At 39.4% G+C, this 24,879-nt stretch overlaps 2 protein-coding genes and 1 non-coding gene across 4 annotated transcripts in view; 1 reads left to right on the top strand and 2 right to left on the bottom strand.

Moving 5' to 3' along the window:
• Positions 1-12,818, bottom strand: part of trim3b (tripartite motif containing 3b) — a 37,112-nt gene extending 24,294 nt beyond the window's left edge. The window contains exons 1-3 of one of the 2 annotated variants that reach the window (XM_042499181.1): positions 12,566-12,818; positions 11,346-11,493; positions 10,581-10,682 (exon numbers count right to left, since the gene is read on the bottom strand). The gene's annotated coding sequence lies outside the window, so the exon portion shown is untranslated. Of the gene's footprint in view, positions 1-10,580; positions 10,683-11,011; positions 11,204-11,345; positions 11,494-12,565 lie in introns of those variants that run through there. The other variant, XM_042499182.1, reaches the window with a different exon arrangement.
• On the top strand, positions 11,389-11,460 carry trnaw-cca. Its single transcript has one exon. It is a non-coding gene; the product is annotated as a tRNA-Trp (tRNA).
• A 659-nt stretch (positions 12,819-13,477) lies between the features above and the next one.
• Positions 13,478-24,130, bottom strand: fhdc3 (FH2 domain containing 3). The gene is made up of 12 exons (XM_042499473.1): positions 24,053-24,130; positions 22,669-23,183; positions 22,266-22,327; positions 18,392-18,494; positions 17,856-17,941; positions 17,562-17,662; positions 17,358-17,428; positions 16,674-16,781; positions 16,441-16,511; positions 16,159-16,276; positions 15,866-16,030; positions 13,478-15,208 (listed from the first exon to the last, which is right to left on the bottom strand). The coding sequence occupies exons 2-12, from the start codon at positions 23,125-23,127 to the stop codon at positions 14,135-14,137; spliced, it is 2,418 nt and encodes an 805-aa protein (XP_042355407.1). The 5' UTR covers positions 23,128-23,183; positions 24,053-24,130; the 3' UTR covers positions 13,478-14,134.
• Positions 24,131-24,879: the final 749 nt, after the last annotated feature.

The following is a 24,879-nucleotide window of genomic DNA, read 5'->3' on the forward strand; positions in this document are numbered from 1 at the left end:
TTTGTTGTTTGGTGTTTCTGTATTCTGCACCTTGTGGAAATCACACAAAAAGTAGTGACAAGAAAGGTTCTGTGTATGCGAGATCAAGTAACACAAGTGCTTATTTTCAGTCAATAATGTGCCCACAGTCAGCGCTGCACACTTATGCCTTGTTATTTTTTGCTTGATCTTGTGTTTCGTGTGCTCTCCATACACGTTGTTGTGGTTTCCTACTCCCTCTGCCTGCCGCATTCTCAAACCTCACTACTAAAATGTTTAGAAAAAGTAAACTCAGGAAGATGTGGAGGAGGAGGAAGAGGAAAGGACTTAAAAAAAAAGATGAAAAGGAAAAATGATGACGAGGAGGAGGAAGAGGGGACACAGATACTGTATATAAGTACATTCACACACACATTGCATAACGAGAAGATTCTTATATAATAGAGCACGATCCTGATATCTCGGGGCAACCTCGACAGTATTGGAGATCCAGGCCTGACACTATCCCTCTCTCGCACACACGCACACACGCACGCACGCACGCATGCACACATGCACTCACTCACACATACACACACACACACACACACACACACACACACACACACACACACACACACACACACAGGCAGCTCAGTCATACTATATCCCACCTCCCTTTTTCCTCCATAGCTGCTCAAATTACACCAGTCACATACACACACACCTCACTCAATGGGATTGAACCTTAATTTGGTCCTCACAAAGACAGCAGCACATGAACACACACCCAGAGATAATAGATGGTGTGAATGGACCATCTCTGTAACCTTTGCTAGTATGCTCTGCAAGCCTCCATTCTTCTGCACAGTCCAGCCTTAAGCCTCCACATACATATACTTCTATATATAGAGCTATCAGTTCTCATCCCCTTCACACCACTGGCAGGCACGTGCTCCAAGCTGCACACACACTGCAAAAAAGCGCAGGGATCCTCAGATGACCAGCATAGTAATGACTCAGAAACACTCAAGAGGGCTGCACAAACATTTACATGAGATCAGAGATTTATTGTGCACGCTGTCACTCCTTCATGTGTGTGTACTATAGCATTAACATACCAATAGTACGATGGTTGCCAGCATGTTTGATTATATGTAAGTTAATGAAAAATCAAGATTCATAAAGGAATTATTAGCATGTGCATGGCTTTGTAGACATTTGAGACTACGCACATTCTATTGTAAGAATGAGGCTTGACATTAACAGCCCATAGTAAACATTCACGTCTGTCGTGCATACCAAGCATCGATTGATTGATGGGTTGAAAAGAAAATACTGATGCTTCCTTTCAATGCCATGGCAGCTACCCAGTTGTCTTTACACCACCGCTGGCCTCAGGGAAGGCAGGTGTGTGAGTGTAAATTGCGTGCTGAGTGCTCCACTTCACAAAAATATCCTTTACTTTACAGCAATACAAAACAGACTAGTGGAGGAGTAATCACTCATGTTCTTGAAGTAGTTAAAGTATGAAAATAACATATTTCTGCAAAATCCTAAAATGTTCTTGTTTTTATCCTTTTCCTCTCATTGAATGAGTTAAGCATATTTTGCACATAAAACCTACAGTTGTAAAGGAAGTATTTAGATAATTTACTCAAGCAAAGGTATCACACAAGTTAAAAATGTTATTTAATTTAGAGTATATAAGTATTATCAGGAAAATACACTTAAAGGTTTAGTCTGGACGATTCAGTGGCAGCTAAGGGTAAGGTTGTAGAATCTCTTCATATGTAGCAAATGGAAAATAACTAAAGCGGTCACATTAATGTATTGAAGTAAAAAGCACAATAAGGGATGTTGTTGAGTAAAGTATAAGGTAGCATGAACAGAAAAGACTCAAGTTAAGTACAAATGCAATACAAGTAATAAGCAGCTATAGCCTAAATGTAGCATAAAGCAAAAAATTAAAATGTTTTACAAAACAGAAATAACTGAGTCAAGTACTGACATTTCAGTTTCTTGCAGCTCTGAAATAAACCACAATCTGTGAGCACTGCAGTCATGAAACCATTTTATCTCGCCTCATACTGGCTCTGCTGCAAACAGAACTTCATCAAGAGATTCTTGACACGAATAACATCAAGGCAGACATCAGAACAGCAGCTCAACTCTGCTGAGCCCTGAGAAACTGATATACGAGCAGTTCAGATAGGAAAACACAGCCTCCTTTATACCTTCTGTGCCTACTCTCAAATTGTCACAACCTTGGGGTATGGGACCAAATTTGGGAAAAAGGGCAATCTCTTTTTTCTACTCTTATTTGTACTGAATAATGAATACCAAACACACCACTTAACATTCATTATTCCTGCATGTGTTTAACACTAAACATCAACAGAATTAGCATGTAAAGCCTGCACAACAACAGCAAGCATACAAAATAAACAGCTTACTTTTTATATTTCAAATTTTTAAACATTTTCAAGTCAAATACACAGAGAATATTACAGGATGCATAGATTCTTAACCCTCTTACTAATCTTAGCAAACCCTCTCCCTCTCTCCCAGCAGAGAGAATTATTTCAGTGAAAGAGGAGCATGTGCCACGGGGTAGAGGAGCTGATCCTGAAATAATTTGTTTCTTTAAATAACTAAGGGAATAGACGCCCTGAGCTAAACATATATTAACATAAACAGCTATTTCCATGTCACACGGCGAGACAGAGCTAACACCATGGTGATGGTTCAGGTAGTTTGACAGACCATCCATGTCTTATGTGATTGTTTATACAGGTATGTAGGAGTTTAGATGTTTGTCATCATCTGGGAGCTTTTGTGGAAGAAAAAGATAAAAACTGTGATTTATGAAGATCCAAATATCCAGAACACCCATCACAACAGAAGAATAAAGGCACATGGGTGTTTTGTTCACATGCCCTTCACACTGAAACAACCCTGCCATTGAAACATAAATGTGCATTACGGCTTTGAGTCCTAAATACGGTGCAAATTCATTTACTTAAGGGGATTAGAAATTCCATAATTTGTTTGTCATGCTGATAGGTCTACGGATTTATGATCCAGGAGGACTAGAAGTGTGGCCAGAAATGCACTCCTGGTGGACAAAATAACAGAAACTCCTACTATAATGCAATCTAAATGGACAAGGCATCAAAATGACCACAAAACTCTCTGACGCCATCTGGACAAAGGTAGCGCTTTCTGCAGGACTGTGTTGTATTGGATTGTAGACCAAAAGTGCTCCTTCTATCTAAAGAAATCACATACTGACCGCACATTTGTGATGCCAAATTCAACGCTGCTTGTCTCAGTCTACTTGAAACACCAGATTGCTGCTATGACAGCAGGCAGAAAAAGGGGATGCTTGTCTGCTGACTAACACGTTACAACACACACATTATCATGCATGGTCCCTCTGGCAAGGATGATGTTGTGGATGACAAAATGTTGAGGAGCGGTACCTTCCCTCTGCTGTCCACACACAGTGGGACTGACTGACTGACATAAGCGTTGCTAAAATTATCAGCTCGCCTGATCTGAGCCAAGCTGGGCAGGAATGTGTCACAGGAACCGCCTGTATCAACATATTAACACACGGGCTCACACGAGCAGCACGCAAGCACACGTGAATACACACAGACACACGCAGGTGTACACAACTATGGTTGCACAGAAGCAGGTCAACAGAAAAAAAAGATGAACACACAGAAAACAAATCAGGATTTCTGCCAAACAGATACCAACAGAATTCAGTTAAAGGGCTTCATATGTCAAATCTGTTGCTTACGCCTTACAGAATGGTGGCAGGATTTATATTTATTTTTAATCTGACATCAAGCTATTTGTTTTACTGTCACAGACTCTTATTTGTATTCTTAGGAAAGAGTGGTATACAGTAAGGAGAATCCAGTTTCATGGCTGTCACTTTTTCATACAATCAGAGGCATTCAGTGCAAATATTGACTAAACAGGCCTCCTTGACATGCACACAGTGCATATGAGAGCGAGTGTGTGTCCTTCAAGAAGTAATGAACCAACACATGACTGCTTCGACGATTACTATCAAGACAGTGGACACAGGAACATCAATCGTGCACTCTTTTACCAGATCAGCGAGTGCAACCAATGTATCCTTCAGTTGTGTTATGTAAAAACATAGCTTTATTGCTCTCCTGTCACAGATAGGGATACGACAGTGATATAAAATGCCAGTTAGTATGCTAAATATCTTCTTTGCACTTTAGGATTATAGCTTACAATGAACTGGCACATCAGATTCACAATACTATTACAACAGAAGTCAGAATTGCAAGCCTATGGAAAATAGGCAGTTGTCACTTTGATCAAGGAGTGTGTGGTGTCAAAATGACCAAAAAATGTCAATTTCATGCAAATTAGAATTCTTCTGAAGCACTAATATGAAAAAAATACATGAGAGGAGCACAGTCAAAAGCTGGTTAAAGTAAGAAAATGAAGCATGCTATAACCTTTCCAGTGAATTGAGATTTATAGTAACCGTAAAATTGGTCTCTTAAGCATTTTCACTCAAATAAATTTTTTAAGTGAATTTAGAAATGGACCAAACCGTAAAACAAGAGTGTTTATATTCCTGATGTTTTATGGAATGCTCAAGAAATGGCACAATATGGCTTGTGCTATTACTGAGCCTCCCTGAGGGATCTATCTAAATATATCCAACATGACATGACTGCATCTCTCAGCTCAGTCACTAAGCCCCCCCCCATAATACAAAGTAATAAATATGGCTAAATATGCTTTGGAAAACCTGAAAGCCCACCACCAAAGCAAATGTGCACTGACATATTTATTCCACACATTGAAAACCATGCATATGCGTACATCTATGCATATTCAGACATTTGGCATGTGTAACTCAGTTAACAAACTGAGTGATGTGATATCTGAGTCTAGCATGACATGGAAAAAAATCTATAAAAATTGAAAAAAATTAAAAAGGCGTTTAAGCCATATCAGCATTAGCGCATCTACAGCAGAGGGTAATTACAATTAACCTGAACAGACTCTCAAAATTCCCAACTGAAGCTCTCAAAGGAACTCCTCTAGCTTTACTAAGACTTTCTCTTCTTCACACTTAACACATTTAAAACTTAAAATTAATGAGTTTGAGCTGTTTGGCACTGCACCAAAGTGCAGCTTTGACATGAACACCTTTCCCCCCCTAAAGCAGCATAAAAAATAATACATAAACTTGCTTGACCATGCAGAGTGGAGCAGGGATTCTGTTGCTGTTACCCATGGCAACACGATCACCTCAGAGCTGAAGGAGTCTGAGCGGACGACGAAGAGAGTGGCACACCTTCACACACACAAACACACAGGTTACAACTGCAACGATTACCGTTATTAATTTGTCACATCATTTGTGACTGTACTATATGCCATTGTAAAGTACCCTCTTATCACTCATTAAGTTTTTAATTGAACTAAAATTGTAAATTAAACACCAAATTGTTTGTTTGTGGATACCTGATTCAGCATGGTTATCAAGTGAGCAGATAATCCAAGCATAGTGACATCTCTGACAATGACAAGAGCAACACCTTAACAGAAACAAGCCTGAGAGGTGACACTCACCAATGAGGCAGAAATCTAGCAGTTACAGTATTGACAACCAGTCAGTCAGTTATTCTTTCCGTGGGTGGTTAAGTCTACATGTCTCCTCGTCTGACTCTCATCCGTCCTATGCAGCTCTGGTGACATTCCTCCCATGCCAGCTGGACATTCCAGTCTCCACTTACCCCCACAGCGACCAGAGGTGCCCCTGGATCACTATTTCAACCTTTTTAAAAATATTCAATATCCCAGCCTGCCTGCACACACATGTGCAGGAGTGCATACTTCTGTTGTGAGTCACTCATTGTTTTGTCATGTTGGAGTGCTATTCAAATCATATGCTTAAGGACAAAGTAAGGTTCTGTTGACAACATCATCAACTGTATTGTTAGATTAACCTTTTACAGTTTTCAGTTTTCTTGTACTGACTTCTGATGCCTCTCTGAACCTGTTTAACCCTTTGAAACCTGAACAAATTGATTTGATTTCTTTCAAAAACGTGGGGAAAAATGTTGTGACCAACTTCACAAAAAAAGTCACACAAATTGCAAGAAACTAGTTAAAAGTAATGAAGAAAAAGACCTGGAAATTATCAGAAAACAATGGAAAAAATGTCCAGAAAACAGTATTTAAATTCATTATAATTATATGTTTAAAGTTATGTTAAAGAAACAAAAACATATTTTCTAAACATATTTTCTGTCCTTTTTCAGGTCATTTTCTTGTTTGTTTTCGTTTTTACTTTTCTTTTTGTTGCTTGTTTTCCAGTAATTTCCTTTTAACTTTTTACTAATTTTTTGCATTATTTTATATCATCATATCAATTTGCACAAAATACGATGCTCTCTCAAAAAAGGTTGTTTTTTTTATTTCATGTCAACAAGCTCTCATCTCACTTAATACATACTCAATGCTTACAGTACAAGCTTTAAAAAAAATCATCACTTAAGAGCGCACCCTAATCTGCATTCACTCCAAAATATCACGAAACCCCAAATTCAGCGTAGCTAACTGCAGTCTGTCTGCCCACTCATCTATAATTAGTCAGGTCAGCCTCTCAGGGGGTGTCTCACAAACACAAGCAGGTAGATATTTTCAGGTTATGCTGCACCATGCAAACCCATCACAGGCCAGCAAATGTCCTGCGGCATTAGTTTGCATACAGACAACATTGGGTGTATGCTTCCACCAGTGGGAGGGAGGGAGGGGATGGAGTGGAGAGAGGAGACGTGATAGGAGGGAAAACGCTTGCACCCTCTGACAAGGGGAGAAGACTGTGAGATGGAAAATAGCGGAGGATGAAAGAATGACACACAGTGGGGATGGCATGAAAGATTTACTTACAGCAGGTTCCTGACAGATGATGGAGAGGTACAAGGAAGTTTCAGCGCGCTCTCCTCCACAGGGAGCGATATCCTTCCACAAAACCCATCATCCCAAAGCAAAAAAGCACCTCACACAGATAGGGAGGCAGGAAAAGGGTGTGTATGTGCGGTATGATCAGGATCTGGCCTTAACACATGTATGTGTGAGCTGGCGGGAGGGAAAGAGACTGAGAGAGAGAGAGAGAGACAGAGAGCGGCTCTTAGGAGGCAAGAGATGCAGAGAGATTGTACGAGCTGACTGGCTGGAGTGAAAATGGGAGGGGGCTGGATTGACCAATGGTGGAAGAGATGAGCAGAGTGAAGGAGAGATGGCAACAAAGAGACAGAATTTTTTTAATTTCTGTCCTCACTCCCTGTTACCTCTACTGTCTCTCTTTTTTTTGGGATTGCATGTGTAAGGAAAATGAGAAAATTGGCTAATGCTTCATATGAGAGAATAAGAGAGTCAGTGTGACAAACAGAAATATCACTCTTTCTCTCTTCCTTACACACACAGAATGTAGGTGCAAGGTAGGAGGAATAAGAGGGATAAATCACCAAATGCTGCTGGGAACAATAACTGATGGATGTGCAGATAAATGTGTAGCTTAGCCTAAAAGGGAGATGCAATGAGGAAGAAAAAGTGAGCGAATTAATCAAGAAACTAAAAGGGTGTTTTGGGACACAGGGTTTAACTTCTACCCAAGGACAACCAATAGTGTTTTTTAGTGTGCCTGTCTTTTATAGCTGGGGTCACTAGACAAAACACAATGCAAAATATGTAACAGTCAATTGTACGGACAGGGTAATTGTGATTGTAGGGTTTGTAATATCTGTGTGTATGGCCAGCGGAGGCATGAGCACCGTCCTCCTTGCAAGTGTGCCTATGTGCATGCGCAAGGGGGTGGGGACCAAACCATCTTCCCAGGATTTTTGCTGCGGGAGCACCATGTTGCCATGGAGACTGCATCCAGTGCAGCAGAACACGCAGATGGCTGCTCACTCTCTCTCTGAAACAGTCCAGTTAGCTTCTCATCCCTGGCCAGCAAATCATAAAAGCTGGTCTCTGTGCAGGTTTAGAAAACCCTCCAGGTATAGACAAGCTTTTGACTCAGCATGCAGACAACTATTTTTCGACATGAGAGAAACAGCCCAAATACTGTAAGAGGATTTGTCACGAAAATGTATCATCTAATATATTTTAACATGCATGTGTAAAGCAAAAAAAAAAAAAACCCTGTTATATCAGTTTAAATAAAAAGGTGTATTCCACTGATGGTGTATAGACGTATCCTAACATGCTTCTTTATTGTGATTACAGCCCATGTTAAGTGTACATGGTCTGCATTTGAATGTGGACTGTGGGCAATATTATAATATGACAGCTGGAGCTGAAAACAGTGATGTAATGGTAATAGGTGGTTATTAAATATATTTATACTATACTGGTGATTCTGTTGGCCATATCCCAAAACATACCATTCTCAGATTAACCTCCAGGCAGTTTCAGTTCATATCAAATATTGTGAAAATAGAAAGAGTTTTAAAAATGTCTCTGACAATTTTTTCACGATCTATAAACATAAATGTTAAATCTGTGAGATATTGTTTGAAAACTCCACATCAGCACTAGCAGCTGGCTTTTCTCTACAAAATATATACGAATTTAGCTATATTACTATAGAAAAAAATGAAATCAGTGTATTCATAAATAGACAAACTAACTGGCAGACTCCAGAGGTAAGGAATCCATCTAAGTGAACATTTAGCGCAGTGATTTTGACACATTTTATGACAAGGATTTGAGAATTAACTGCATGTCATTGCATTCTTTCACCAAAAATTTAAAACTGACTGACTGTAGAAAAATAGTCTTGCATAAAAACTTTAAATGTACTTTGACATTTATAGACTCAAAGAAGGTAAATGTTTACTGTGATTGTTTATTTGTTTAAGAAAGTCTGCATATGTTGACTGTTACCCTGACCTAAAATGGAAAAAATATGTGGATCTCGGGGGTGGGTAGTTAAAAATGTCTGGCATGGTTTGGGAAAATGTTAAGCTGCAATGTGAAGTAGATAACTTACAGGTTACTGATGTACTAATACAAATACACAGGCATGGTCCTTGAAACATATGAAAACAGCTTGATACCTTTAAAAAACATGAGAAGAGGACAATGAGCAATAAAAGAGAATATGATTCCAAAAAATAGCAAGAAATTAGGAAAAAGTACAAGAAAATAAATAAATAAATAAAAATTAAAAATTTAAAAATTAAATTAAATTAAAAAGAAGAACAGAAAAGTTAAACAACAATAAAGAAATGACCTGCAATTTTTTAACATAATTGTGAATATTAATTTTTTCCAAAAATAATTTTCCAAATTACTAATTTCTTGAAATTTGTAGAATCTTTCTTACAAAGCTGCTCACTCTTTCCCCCCCACGTGTCTAAAAAAAAAACTGCACTTGTTTGCTCAGTCTTCTGAAAGGAGTCTGAAAGCAGCACAAGAAAAGTGATGTTACTCCATTTTTCAAAGGGTTAACTACAGAGGTCCCAGTCCTCATGCTCAGGAGCAAGAATTTATGTTAACTTCTATTCTTTAAGAGTGATGTAAATGGTTTACCCTCTCAAATATGATGGCAGTGACAGGTTGGTTTCTGTCACAAAATCTCCACTCAAAAATCTTCTCAGTAGCTGTAAGACAGCGGACGTTCAGCTGAGTGCTAGATCATGTCTAAGATGGGTTTTAAAATCCAGCTAAACCCTTGTGAATGTGGTCAGATGGGTATTAGTTGTGGGAGAGTAGCCTGAGAATCAAGCAGCAGTGAAGCTTTGGCTGCCACAGCAGTGAGGTGTGTATGTGTAAGCTGGATATATTAGACTTCTTATTCTGTTTCCAAAAAGCAAGAATGAGAACTGTGACTAATTTAAAATGAGACGCTAAATACACACAGATTGTGGTCACAAGCTCAATAAAAACCACAAGCACACTTCTTTTTTTTTTTGCAACGCCATGTTCTTGTTAAATCTGGTCTTTCTTGTGTTTTCCAGTTAAAACACAAAAGCACTGACAGGCACACACATCATCCTGCTCAGTTAAAACATTACTGCCAAACCTCTATGAACTTAAACAACTGACTTGACCAAACCAACCCCAGATGATAAACCACAAACATTACAGTCTGACCCCTGTAAACTTAATTAGATTGCCTCCTGCAAAAGAGAAAGCAAGACATACAGAACCCCACACAAAAAAAAAACCTGAATGGAAAAGACTTAACTATTGACAGCCATCTCCATCCGTTAACCTTGCTGGCAACAATATGACATTTACCCAGCTAATCAATGCATCCTGTGCTGCTCCAACTCCCTGACGTTTAAGCCCATCTCATCAGTGTAGACAGAAAACAGCATGCATCCTAATCAGAGCAGCTACAGCTGAAGCAAGAAGGACATTATTATCAGCACCCTATTTTAAGGTGAAAATAATTACGGTTTTGTTGATGACAACAAACCCTGTGAGAGAACTAAGGAATATTGTAAGCTAAGTTAAGGTTACCTTTTTATGGCCATTGTCAAACAGACAATGCAAAATGTGTGCAAACATATTTTACATCTTTTGTGTTCACTCACCCATCCATTCTGCTATGAACAGGCTGGTCACCAATGAAGGTTGGCTGGTTAAGTGTCCTAGATTCTCCAGATGCTCCTCTTGACCTCCTGTGCAGAAAACAGCTGAAAATAACAGACATGAAAGCATCTGAATACAAAAAAGTACATACAACACTACAAGAAACACACAAGGATTTTGGAGGTTGCTTTTTGTTTTTCTTTATTACTGCAAATTAATTTATATCTAATTCTTTTTGGATTGTATAGTTGGATTATTTGTAAATTGCATTATTTAAGTACAGAATGAAAACACGTTACTTCATGTTTAAATATCATTTTTTAATATTATATTTAAATACATACTGATTAAATATTTGGGAGTAGCAGCTATATTTTTGTGCATGGCTCTGTGCTGGATGTATGCGGATGTGCCACAACAGAAAGCAACTCACCTCTGTTGAATTGCACCATCTAGTGATTGACTGGGGACCACATTACTGGCTGGAGCTTGAGGGACACGTAGACTTCAATATCATGCATATAAAATATTGTGTGCTGTGTGTAGTAATGCTGTGATCTCACCTTTTGCCTGAAAATTGGGAGACGCACTCAATATGGTGCATGCCTAAAAGCCAAATTACATAACTGCCGTGCGAAAAACACTTTCCATCGACTTAGACTTTATGCAGCAGCTGAGATGCGCATTATTGTGTATGTTTAGGCAAAACCTTACAATATCGGCGCAAATATCCAAAATAACACACCGGAATGGACTCAAATACATACCACCGTGCCGGAATGGTCAGGTGCTCCAATTTAGATAACAAGTGACCTCGTGGCGCAACGGTAGCGCGTCTGACTCCAGATCAGAAGGTTGCGTGTTCAAATCACGTCGGGGTCAATTCTTTATCACAACTGCACAGCTGGGGACTATCTGTCATTAAACACAAAAGCACATAATGCAGAAATTGTCCTCTAATTCAGACCATGCTTTGCTGCATGAGCTTTCAAAATAAAGCTAACATTTTAATAAATGGGCTGTAAGACTTAAGAGGTAGGCAAGTGTGACACATGACTTATACTTCACACAAGTCATTAAAAATGACAATTTCGTGAAACCCGATATAGATTTCCCATGTTCAGTCAGTCCCAATTTGTGTAAGTTCAAATCAATTGTGTTGGGGTAACATTTCAAAATACATTGTATTTATGAGAAGCACAGGGGTCTAGAAATGGCTTTCAATCAAAAACAGAGTGGCCTCTTTTCTCAAGGCTGGACAGGAGGTTTGAGAAGTAGCTGACACTTTGTTGTACCACACAACAGTAACAGGTCAACATTCATGTATAGAGGGGGTACGCTTTAATGCAGTGGTTCCCAACTAGTCCAGCCACAGGGTCAAGATTTCTCTTTAGGGCCACACAATAGATAAACTACCACAAATTTAACTTTGTTTCACAAAATTTCAACACATTAGGGTCAGAACACAGAGAAATTAAGCCTATTGCAAGAACAAACATTAACGGTACTTCAAAATAAAAGCTCTGTGCTGGAAATTCACTGTTACTTCAAAAACAGTGTTTTTTTTTATTATTTTTTTTTATTTTTACAAATTTCACATTCTCACAAGTCACTTGTAGTCAATTCAGTATGGATCCATGACCCACCAGTTGGGAACCACTGCTTTAATGCAGTGTCAGCTACAAACCTAAAAATGTGATTTAAAACGCAACACTGGAAACACTTCTCAGTGCATCACGAGTGAATTCATCAGTTTTCCTTTCCAACCTCAAATCAGATTATAACATTTGTAAACAGTTTAATGCCCATAGCTGCTGCTGTGGTGGATTAAGTTCCCACACAGTGTGATCTTCTGTCATGTTACCAAACTGTTTTAGGCTTACACAATAAAAACAGAGAAATATTCCACTTGGAGCAATGTTTGTTCTTGACAACATATCAGCTGATTTGTTGTGTATCTTCAAAAACATGTTCAGCATGAATCTACCTTTTTGGTCCAGTTGCCAGTTCCCACATTTAAAAAGTGTCCAGGATTGTCACTATACATGCTCTTCCTTTCAGCTGTCAGTCCTGTTGACCTTCTTGTTTCTGTGCATTTCCCTTTCGTGTTTTCTCTGTCTTTAAGATACTGGCTTCCTCTCTCCCCTTACATGCTCTTCTCTGCATAAATGCTTTCTCACAACACAACTTGCACGTCTCCCTCCCTCTCTCACACGGTCCAAGTTTACCCCCCCTCCACCCCACCTCTTTTCTCTTCTCTATTCACGCGTTTCTCATCTTTCACTGCGACACACATACTCTGAGCGCACAGTTGATTAGCACGACTCTGGTGAGAGCCCACGGGTCACCTCGAGTCCTCAGGGGTTGACTCACATGAGACGGTCCTTAGAAGCACTCAACATTTTATCACAATGGCCTAATTGTACTCTGGAGCTCTAATTTGACACTGAACAGGTCAGTGGCTGCTGACGTAGCTCTGAGCTCCAGACTGTTATCTCTGCTTGGGTACAAGGCAATGCTTTGAGCTAACAACAGATCTCCAGTCTTAAAGGAGAGCTTGCATATAGCTAAGTGAAAAAACTTAACTTTCATTTTCACAGAAACTGCAATTGTGTTTCAGATTTTAATCTATTCATTGTACCCGTTGATTTGAAATGCCAGGCGACGAAAAATGTCCCCATTGAGTGCTCGCCAGTGGGAGGGATGGACGTGGGAGGACAACAGAACAGTCAGAAAGGAGCCTGTATTGAGCAGTTTGTTCAAGAGAGTATTATTACACTGAGATAGCCCAAATGAAATGGCTGTAAACAAACCCTGTTGCCCAAGTAACACAGCTGAATGTCTCTTTCTTCTCTTTCTGTACAAAAACTCAGCCACTGCTGAGCAGAGACACCAGGGTGGCACAGTGGTGGTATAACAGATCCTCTGGAAACCAGCGTGGGTTCACCAGCAACAATGTGTTCTATTCAGATTTTTTTTGTCAGTTGTGATGACAGCATGAGCTGGGAGTTTGACATTTAAATGAATATATATCTATGGTCTGAATTTCCAATCTGCTTTGTGTTTGTCTCAGTTTTAAGATCCTACATGTGTTAAAAGCCTTAAAGTTCAAATCAAATGCTCCTCTGCTGCCTGAACTACTGCCTCTGAGCCAGACTGACAGAGAGAAGAAATAATAGATGAAGTGAAAGGCAAGTACTGGAAACTGAGCAGGCATCACTAAGGAGACATTAGCACCTGTCAGACTTAAGGATTTCATAAAAAGCATGGAAGAGGACAATTCAACCTGAGAGCCAGTAAACAATAAATGTTGCAGAGTGCATAATCCATATACTAGTTAAATTTGATAGGTAGAATGACACCATTTATTGTGCACAAAAAGACAAAAAAGATCTTTGGACGGGGACTGACTCCCACAAAATCAAAACCTTCACAGTTCAAAGCAAGTCGTCATTTACTTTGGGTCTACTGAAGGGTAAAACCATACCAATAAAAAGGACAAACAAACACAAAAAAATGACAAAGTTTAGTCTTTGTCTCTATATAAAATTTTGGATCAAGTATTAGATCCTTTAAAGTTTTGTTCGCCCACATCAGCAGATTTATTTCTGCCTCCGATGCGTCTGAAGAAGGATATGAACCCAGAGGTGCTCACTTGACCTTCTACATGATTTCCTGCCTTCCTGCCAAGCAACGAGCCGACTCCTGCTCCTTCCCCTCTCATAGTTTCTGTCGTTGATCCAGAGGAGTATGACCTTTGAGACGTGCCTCTCTGGAACAAGTCTCCCAGCCGGAAGCCAGGTGCTGGAGATCGCCCGGTTTCATCCAGAGAAGCTGACCTGAGCATTGGAACCTGCGACACAGCTCTCTGACTGCGGCACTCAGGCAGAGACACAGGAGCAGCAGGTGGAGATTTTGGATTGTCCTGAGTGGAGGATGTGGGTAGATGATTGCCTCCGTGCCAGACTCCATCAAAAAGGTCATCTCCACCCGGCATAGAGGAAAGTCTGCGTACGTGTGCTCGTCTGTTTCGGTGGGATGTATTTCTTGGGGAGCAAGTAAAAGGGCTCAGGATAGTCCATGGGGAGCCCACTTCCCCATCGTTGGTAAATAAGAAGTCTCTGCTTGTGGACCGAGGGGTACCTGGGGTAGCTGGTGTGTCTTGAACTCTCTCGAACTGACGAGGAGTCTCTGACACTCTGTCAGCATCGAGGCCGCTTTTGCTGTTTTGGTAGCGGAGCACCTTACGTGTTATCTCACGCATCCTCTCAGCTTCTTCATGGTTTTCTGCATCTGTCATTTTCTTGTCCTCTCTCTGAAGTTTGGGTTGTTTCTTTCCAGGTGTCTCTTTTCCAGCACAAGGCGCAGACTCATTTTTTTCTACTGATGGGACAGTCTTAGAGCTGAGCTCAGAGGGGGGTCCTGTGATTGCCAGAAGTTCTTTCTTTCTGAATCTGGATAATCCCTCTGGAGCGGTGGAGAGAAAGCTGTGTAAGATGGACTCCAAGCTGGAGGAGTCCTGATCAGATTCAGGTCCTGAGCGGGACACTGTGGAGCGGCGTTTGGCTGCAATGCGGATGCTCTCCTTCCGCTTGCGCCTCTGCTCCGCTGCCTCTCGCTCGCGGTTCTCCTACAGCCATATCAAGGGAGAATATATTCAAGTAAAACACAACACGGTGCAAAAATAATGACGTAAGGGGACAGGAGGACATCGCTTTCATAAAACTGAAAAGTACTCAACATTTAACTATCACAGGGTAATTTAAATTTCCCCTTGAAAGAATACTTCAACCCCAAATCATAATTTTTATATCAATTACTCATCCGATGTGACAATAAATTCATGAAGAAAACTTTCTTACATCCCACCACAGTCAACGAAGAATCCAAAAACTGAGAAATTTTTGATGAACTGAAGTAATAGGGGACTGCGTTTAACAACAGCGAAACTATATAAAAACGTCTGTTTACAAACTTTCAAACAACTTGTGCAGTGTAACCTGAGGCTCAATTATCCAGTCATATGCTCAGTACTTCCCACACACATGCATTTTCAATGAAACCTCACTGTTCAAAACACTTCCTCATAAAAACACCTTGGAGGCATGTGAGAAAAAGTTTTCTTCACAAATTTACAACACTGGGTGAGTTATCATTATAAAAATGATTATTTGGGGGTCAAGAATTCCTTTATAAAACAAAGCAAAGCAATAACATATTTTTTACCTGTGATGTAGTTTATATACATGCTCATTTCAATATTATTGTAAGTCCTTTTACTTCTTACTTGTACAGCTGTGTCAAACCGCTTGCAAAATGAATGAAAGATGGAGCAGCACTCCTCCAGTTTGAAGGTAGCTGGGTCTTCACAGAAGTACTCGGCGACAGCATCGCTCACAGCCTTTAGCTCCTGAAGAGAGGACTCTACTTCAGCCAGCTTTGCCTCAGCCCTCTGAGAAATTAGAAACATAAAAGGATATATAGCAGAGGGATCCAGACTGAAGTACTCACAAGCTCAGTTTGTAGTTTTGCTGTGGTGCCTCAGCATAATATATGCTAAACAACAAGGGGAAAATTTACCATGAGGAACATCTCCATTTGTTGTAAGAGGCCAGGCTGTCTGCTGCTGTACAATTTCACTTCCTCGATTTTCTTGACTTCCCTCTCAAAGTCTGCGATGACGTCTTCTTTACAAATTCTGTGTTGAATTGAAGTATATGACATGGTACTCCAGGCAATATACAATTTTGCATTATACTAACCATATTTTATAGCAGATTGAAACAGATATGACAACATTTAAAGCTACTGGGAACAAACCATGTTCAGTTAAATCATCAAATAGATACCAATAATAGGCACCTTGATCCCATCCCAATGTGTTCAAGCTGGGTGTGAAAAGTCAGCAGCTCAGCATCGATGTCCTCTGCTTGCTGAGGGTTGAGGATAAAGCAGGGAGAAAAGTAGTGAGTAAAGAGATGGAGCAGCAGTTTAAATGAGTTACATAACTGTTTAGGGACAAAGCATGATAGCAGGGTTTTTTTATGATTTCACTGATATTTTCTTCATCCGTACATCCCAGAGCTCCTCCTCACCTTGGCAACATAGTGCATGAGGTTCATGCCAGGCTTGTTGGCCTTTGTGTCTGCCAGATTGAGCAGCGAGGTCATCCTGAAGCCAATGGCATTGGCACTGTAACCACCCTGAATAATAAATTATTTTAATGGTCTATTTGTCAGTATAATAAATGCTCAGTAAAAAGCACACAGGGCAGCTTAAATGTTTTTAGTGTACCTTTTACAATAAGTATGGAAGCCCATTTCTGCCAGTGTGATTAAAAACAAAGTTTAGTATCTCAAAATAATGAGCAATTTTCAAAAAAAGAAAAAAAAGACTTATTTTAAAACAATGAAAAACATTCCCAAAATATTGATTAACTCTCTCAAAATAATTTTAGTATCTCAAAATAAGGACCCCCCTCCCCCAAAAAATTATTAAATTTTTTGTTTCCCATTATTTTAAATTAATGGGAAACTTTCTCACAATTTCCTTGTATCACAAAATGAGTAACTTTCAAAAAGATAATGATAAATGATATTTAATCATATTTAATCATCATTTTTGAGAAAGCTTCTCATTATTTTGAGACACTCAGTCATTAGTCTGAGAAGGGTTCTCATTATAATGACTTAAAGTGTCTTTTTTTTCATCAAAGTGGCAGAAATGGGCTTTCTTAAAAAAAAGTACTTAAAAACAAGTCTTAAAAGAAAAATACCAACAGCATTCATGTAATTCCCAGCTTTTAATACCAGCCGAATGACCGAGTGGAGGTCATCGCAGTCCAACAGCTCTAAGGGGGGAGAAGAAAAAGAGACTGATACAAAAAATCTTCATATAAACCTCAGATGAGATCAGAGTGGTGTGAAACAGACATTGAAGTTGGGATCGTTTAGCAGCTTTAGTTGACGTGTGTGAAGTGTTACCATTAGCTGCTTTGATCATGACAGCAACTGAGTTCTTCACCTCCTCCATAAGAGGAAAGAATTCTTCCCTCAGCACCATTGTTTTCAGGCGTTCCTCATAGCTGAAAAAGAGACGCATCAACATAACTGCTAATTACTGTATTATCACTCTTACTACCTGTTATTGAGCAAAGAGATATCTGGATGAGGCCAAAAATTATAGCAGAGGTTTCCTCAATAAGTGCAAATGGTTTGTTGTGTAGTAAAAAAAAAAAAATACATATATATTATTATTTTTTTAAACTCCAGACTCACCCCGGCACTTTGACCAGCTGCACCATAAACTGGTCAGCCTCAGGTAACACAGACAGGTTCCCACTGAAGGACAGCAGCTGCTTCACCTGCACACACATTTTAACCAACAAAATGTAATGACAGTTGTGTTGTCTTACAAGACACTTAAATGTTTTGTTATTCATTCTGTTTTAACTGTCATTTCATCATCAGGGTTACCCGATAACTTCCTAGCGCTATATAGGTGAGACCATCTCTATGATGCATATGTTTTTAAAGTCCCGATGAAGACCGGTAGTGGTCGGAACATGTTGGCTTTTTAAATGATTTAGCCACTACAATAAAGGCAGTTTACTGTAATTACTCATTGGATTTTTTATGTTTTTCAAACCTTTGGCGTGCCTGGATATCCTTCCTGTTTATCCTGTTGGTTTCCATTTTCCATGAGCACCCGCTACAAGTTTTTGACTTACATTTGATTATAGTCTACAAGCAACCAGTCATCTCTTCTTCTACACTTAAATGTGAAATGATGAGAAGAGTGGAGCTGGTGTTACCTCACTTTCTTCTGGCAGCAGTTTACAAAGCTCTTTTAGTTTGCCTGTTCCAAATCTGAGCCAGTTCCCTTGACGAATGTCCTGCACCACTTCTGACACTGGCCTGCAGAGGGAGACACAAGACAACAGTAATGCAAGTGTGCTTTTTCTGCCTATGGTGCTGCCTATGGTGCTGCCCAAAGTCCTGCAATAATCAACACAACTTATCAAACACAATTAGGCATAAAAACTGTTTGATTCAGGTATGCAACAAATAAGGATCATCGTTTTATGTTGCTGCTACATGACATTGCTACTGTAAACTACTTGCTAATTTGAGTTAACCCCCAATTAGTGTTACATGGAAGTGCTCGTGGGAAGGACAAGAGAGCTGGATAGGACACAGCAGGACAGTCAAAAAGTCAAACCCTGAAGACAAACAATGACCAACATGGCTGTCATGAAAATAACGATGTAGCTGATTTAGAAAGTTGATGTTCAGCGGCTGATTTCAGATATTTGATGTTCCAGCTTCCTAGGTGACCTCTGCTGCCACCAGATATAAACCACATGCAACCATATCTACAAAGTCACCTGTATCTCTACTAACAGGATAAACTTAAATGTCTGTTCAGATATTCAGTCAACACAAGATGTCAGACTTTACAGTTAACACTGGTATTTTTTTTCAGTTTCCAGCAAATGCATTCAAAAAGTATCATAAAGTGCCTTTTCGTCATTAGTGCAGTTTCGTCATTAACACATGGAGGCAGGAACAATTTGAATTTGACGGTCATGCTGATGCAGATAACATCACAGTATTAAGCTGATGACAGGCTTTAAAAGTTTGGTTTGGTATTCAAAGTGAGAGCTGAGTGAACCTTGGACTGAAAGTGACATCATATTGATGAGGTTCAGACAGAGTCAGGCTCCATGCTGAGGAGACTATATAAACTGATCAAATGTTTACGCAATTTGATATTATCCACTTTATTTTGTAGTATTGTAATTGGATGCCAAAACCCAAACTAATTTGAAACAATTTAAACATCAGTCAAAAATGTAAAATGTTTTTGTTCTAAAAATGTAAAAACAATATCTATTATTAATCAGATATCAGTATCATGGGCGTAAATATAATTCAAAATAAGTCACATGCATTAATACAAAAGGAACACATAAAAATTGAAGAAATAGCATTTTTTAAACATTTCTGTTAAAAGCCAATAAAGACATTTTTTTGGTTTAACTAATCATTATGAAGTATGTTGATTAAACAATTTAATAGCTATAGCATAATGACACGTCATGCCACCAGGTACGATCTCCTGGGAAAATGAAAGCTCCATTAATGACACAAGGTAAGTGCATTAGCCATTGCACAACTTAGACAAGAGGAAGACAGCGCTTTGTTTTACCCTGGTAGGTATCAGAAGCTATCCCCAGTATATGTAAATTATTTGCAGTAACTACCCCAATAACAAAATGGGCGATGGCAGAAAAACCAAAGTAACTGTGGAGACTTTGGTAGTTGCTAGGCTCTGAGGAACACAGACAGCAATCAGGTTCATTGTGATGGCAGCACCAGCAATAATCATAATTAAAAAACGCTGGGGTGGGCAAAGTTGTCTATTCCACCTTAAGAGTCTCTTGACTGTATTCTGAAATCAGTCCTACATACTTGTACACATAACAAAGTGCAAGCAGTGCTAATGCTGAAATTCACCTGTTACAGTACGATAACAACAGTTCACAAAAATCGGTCGTATTTTCCACGTCCAAAATCATTAGACTCTGGGTCCCTGACCCTCTACATTAAAATAATCCAGCCATAAATTCAGGGACCAAACTAAAAGGAGGTGTAAAGGTAACTCTCACTCGTCACTGCCATGAGGGCCCCGAGGGCCCCAATGAGTGTTAGTCATGGATGCAGTCCTGAACAGCCCTACTGGGCAAGTGTAAGGGCCCCCCTTGGCCTTCATCTGAAAAGTGTCATCCATATTACTATAGCATGTTCTAAACAGAAGAAGACTCAAAATGACCACAAAGTAATGGTCTGCAAAACAAAACATAACTATAGAGACACAAAACAAACAAAAATGACACAAAATTACTTCCAAGAGACCCAACACCAAAAAACATGCATAATAACTATAAAGTAGGGCTGGGTGATACGGCTTTAAATATTTTAACAATATTTTAAAGCCATATATGGATACAAAATATATTGCGATATTTTTAAATGCCCTATAAACTAATGTAAACAACTAAAATAAAGAAAAAAATAGTAAATGAACTGCAGTTAAAATAAAGTTAAATAAAGTAGCTGTCAAATAATAAAGTTGAATACAATACTGTTACAATAACATTTAATATAGGGTAGTAAATAAAGTACTTTTGTTATTAAATTTTTAAAAGTATTGTTAAAATTAAATATGTATTTATTTATTGATTTTTTAGAGATTATTTCTTGGGGCTTTCATTGCCTTTTATGAAGGGGACATTTTAAGCTTGAAAGGGGGAGAGAGAGAGGAGTTGAACTCACAGTCGCTGCGGTGAGGATACAACCTCTGCATATGGGGCGCTGCTCTATCCACAGAGCCACCAGGCACCCCGTTATAATTAAATAAATCAGAGCAGGGCCCATGGTGCTTTTATTTTGAAGGACCTGGCTCGTCTCAGGCCGGAAGTTTCGATGTTTTTGCTGTGGACTTGAAGCTTCCAGTCAACAGTTGGTTGTTAGTGGTAACAATTTTAACCATGAGTATTAATTCGCTGTGAGCGGGCAACAAACAAACAGCTCTCCAGTCCATATATTAAACTATGATTCAACAGTCGCGATTGGAGCTCTGCAAACACACGCCTCACCTGCTCACACTACCACCACTAGCAATCATAAAGTTCACTGTAAGCTCAAAACAAACTAACAGCTCTCCAGTTAATATATTAATGGTAATGGTAATGGTTTCCATGGTCTATGTGACTAAACAGTCACGGTCTGGAGCTCTGCAAAAGCCCTGCTATGTGTGTGTGTGTGAGTGTGTGTCTGTAAGAGGCAGAGAGCCATAGGGGAGAGCAAGAAAACTGAAATGCCGGTGGGTTGTAAATTTGATGTGACAATTTATACTCGATATTATAGTTATTTCATACATTGCATGTGAAACAAGCCACAAGCATTGAGTACATTCAACATATCACCCACCCCTACTACAAAGAGATGTAAAACAACAACAAAAAAGAGGCAAAATCACAAAGTCTGTGTGCCTTGGTCCTATGCATGAGAGATGGTGGGGCCGTTTGCATATCTGTGCCCAGGGACCGACTGTTGCACCCCTGGTGTTTTTAGGTAAGAAGGGACTCAACAAGCACTTATGTCCCAGTTGCCACACCAGAAACTGCATTTTATAAAGAAACAATTACAGTGAAGGAGTTGCATATGCAGCTATATTACACTAGTAATCCCGCTTGGAAGCTGTGTGTATCCTCCTTTTCCCCCCTCTCTGCTCAGCCTCACCCACTGGGTCAGCACTGTTTTCCCATAATGGAAGTATTAAAGTGAGTCATAACTGTTCTCCATGTTGATACTGAATACTCTTAAATGATGTTTAAAAGGGCATTTCCATTTATTTGAATATGGTCCGCTCAGATAAAGAGCCTGTTGGTTGGGTAATGATTAACACATTGGAAGTGACCTGAATGCCTGACTATTTTGGTTAACTATTTGACATGAAAGCAGCCGCTCTGTCCGCAGCTTACTGTAGTTCTTCCACTTTAAGTTCCTTTAGTCTTGTTATGTGCATTTTATGGCTTCTTAACTGAATGATACTCCTTTTTTCTTTATTAGACAATCATTCCCACCGATATCGCTTTTAATTATAACTTTAACAGCCCTTACCTCTTGAAATGTCTCAGGAAGATTCCAATATTCATGCTCTTTTTAGAGTCAAGGATTGTGACCTAAGTAAAAAGGAGACAAAATGATCAGTACCGATTAAAAAAAGTTTCATCTCTATACAGCCCCTTTCAGAAGACAAATCTATAATCAGCATCATAGTTCACATTATCTTTGCGGAAGCAAAAAACACTCCCAAACATTTGTTTTACTTTAGCAGTTCCTCGTTGATGTGAAAATTAGTGTGGAACTTTTAAAAAGTAGTTCCTATTTGGGTGTGAATTACTTCCCTAGCTTGTGGATTTTGTGTGAGTTTACGTGACCATAAAAAGTATAGAGTCTCCATCAGAAATCAACCTTTGTTACGTCTAACAAAATCTAAAAAATGAATACTCTGACTACTTACCTGTGGAAAGACGTCATTGCCCTCACTCGCCTTCACACTCGTGGCCCTTGAATTGTGCAGCGAGGCCCGTTTGTCTACATGACTGAACAACTCCTCCATGCTCCGAAAGTCCAGCACGAGGTCCCTCTGAGGCCGTTTAGACGTCCAGACATTCAGTTTGCCCAGGACGCGCTGGCTGGGGATGGTGTCCCAGTTAAGCTTTTTCATGGAACGTCGCTGGACATTACGAGAGCCAAAAGAAGGGGGAGAAAGGAGAGGTGGAGGAGGAGGAGGGGGAGGAAGAGGAGGAGGAGGAGGTGGCGGTGGGGGTGCAGCTGTAACACACACGGAGAGAGGCATGGGAGAAGACGACTGGAGATCTGAATCCTCCTGAGCATCCAGTGAAAGAGGAGACGAGTTTTGAGAGGAACAGCTGGGAGAAGAGGCAGATTTTAAAATCAGCACTCCCTCCATCTGCATCTCTCAAGTTCAAAGATGATGGAAGGAGGAAGTGTCCTGCTGTTAGCCACTCAGATCTGTGGAGATATAAAGATTTAAGTCCATCAGAACTGCAGTATTTTAGACAAAAAGTGGATTAGTCAAGCAACTTTACGAAAATCCTTGAAGTTTCATTTATCTTATTTGGTTTCAACTGTTTTGTCCTGTGTGATACCCAAAAGCAAACACTATGCTTTGTCAACAACATTGTGCCATCACTTCCTTTTCATTACTGTTTTACCTCCTACTTCTCTTTCTTGAACTATGCAATAGCATAAACTACCTACAACAGCATAACATCACCTCCATTAATAAAATGTCCACCCCCATTTATAGTTCCTTAGTAGGCGAGTATTACACAAAACATCATTGGGGAAACTCGGCTTTTTAATGCATCCTTATTCACAGCAAATGTAAATACCTCACATAACATGAATTATACTTAACATTACTTATTAGAACGCAGTGGTGTGTTCGGCATACATGGCATCCATCAAAAGACAAAGCCACCTGGAAATGTAACTTTAAAATCAGGCTTTCCGTCAGATTGCTGCCCATATCCCCGAGGAGGGAAGCTGCTGAAAATAACAGCGAAGCACCGAGCATAAAGTAAAAACACACTGAAACGTATCCTATTTGGTGGGATATTTGTATGCCGAATATAAACGCTGACAAAAGGAACTCCGGAGGTGTTGTTAAAACATGCCTATGCATTTTCAACAAACAAGGAACCAGTAATTTGTCAATTTCTTATCAGAGTTTCGCTGTCAGTTCTTTCCACTCAAAGAAGGACTCACATCTCGGCAGAGCAGGTTCCCTAACTAGACACATCAACCAGTAAACACAATGACACGTACGTTTACTTAACATTTTCACCTAAACATCGTTATAGATTCATTTTACTCACCGTGTGCTTTTAAAATGAAGCCGTCAGGTAAATCCCGGCTCACTCTCCCGCCTCGCCAGAGTCTGCCTCACAGACTGCAGCCGCAGGTGCCTCAACCAATTCAATTCAAATGTCGTTTCCAGGTGCGGAAACGCCCCTTTAAAGGCGAAGCAGCCTAAAAACATGGGTAACCGAGTCCATTTCGTGATCAACAAGGCTCACATCTTCGGGTATTATCAATAATATGTAAATGTAATTAAAAAATATATATTCTTTTGGGCTAGTTAATCCTAAAGCCTAACTAACCCTTCTGAATCTTTAGTTGCTAAATTTAGTTAAAAACTTCAAAAAGGCAGGTAAGTCTGACTATTAGTCTGACTTAAGTATGTGAGGATATTAGTACTTGTCCATTCTATAGATTTCCTTGTCATATATCCTACTGATAAATGTAAAATGTTATGACACATCTGCATTCTGAAAAGAAAAAGGGGGTGTTAAACTTTGAGCTTATATGAAACTGTTGGCCTGTGTGTGTGTATAAGTCACTTCTGGTTCTTTGGTCTTTTTTAAAAGCAAACTCAAGACCTACCGTTTAACTTAACTTTAACTATTGTTTTATTGTTTTACCAAATTGAATATTGTTTTATTATTTTTAACATGTCTATCTATTATTACTTGCAGTTATCTTTTCATTTACATTTGATCTACTATTTAGAGTATTTTATCTATCTATTTACTTGTGATTTTATCAGAAGTTTTTTAACCTGCCTCTGGTGTTTCCTTGCTTATGATAGCATCTCCTCAGTTCCTGCTTTAAATGAGTACTCTTATTTTAGTCTTTAGTTAAT

This window comes from Plectropomus leopardus, chromosome 13 (genome assembly GCF_008729295.1).
Source record: "Plectropomus leopardus isolate mb chromosome 13, YSFRI_Pleo_2.0, whole genome shotgun sequence".
NCBI classification, from domain to species: Eukaryota; Metazoa; Chordata; class Actinopteri; order Perciformes; family Serranidae; genus Plectropomus; species Plectropomus leopardus.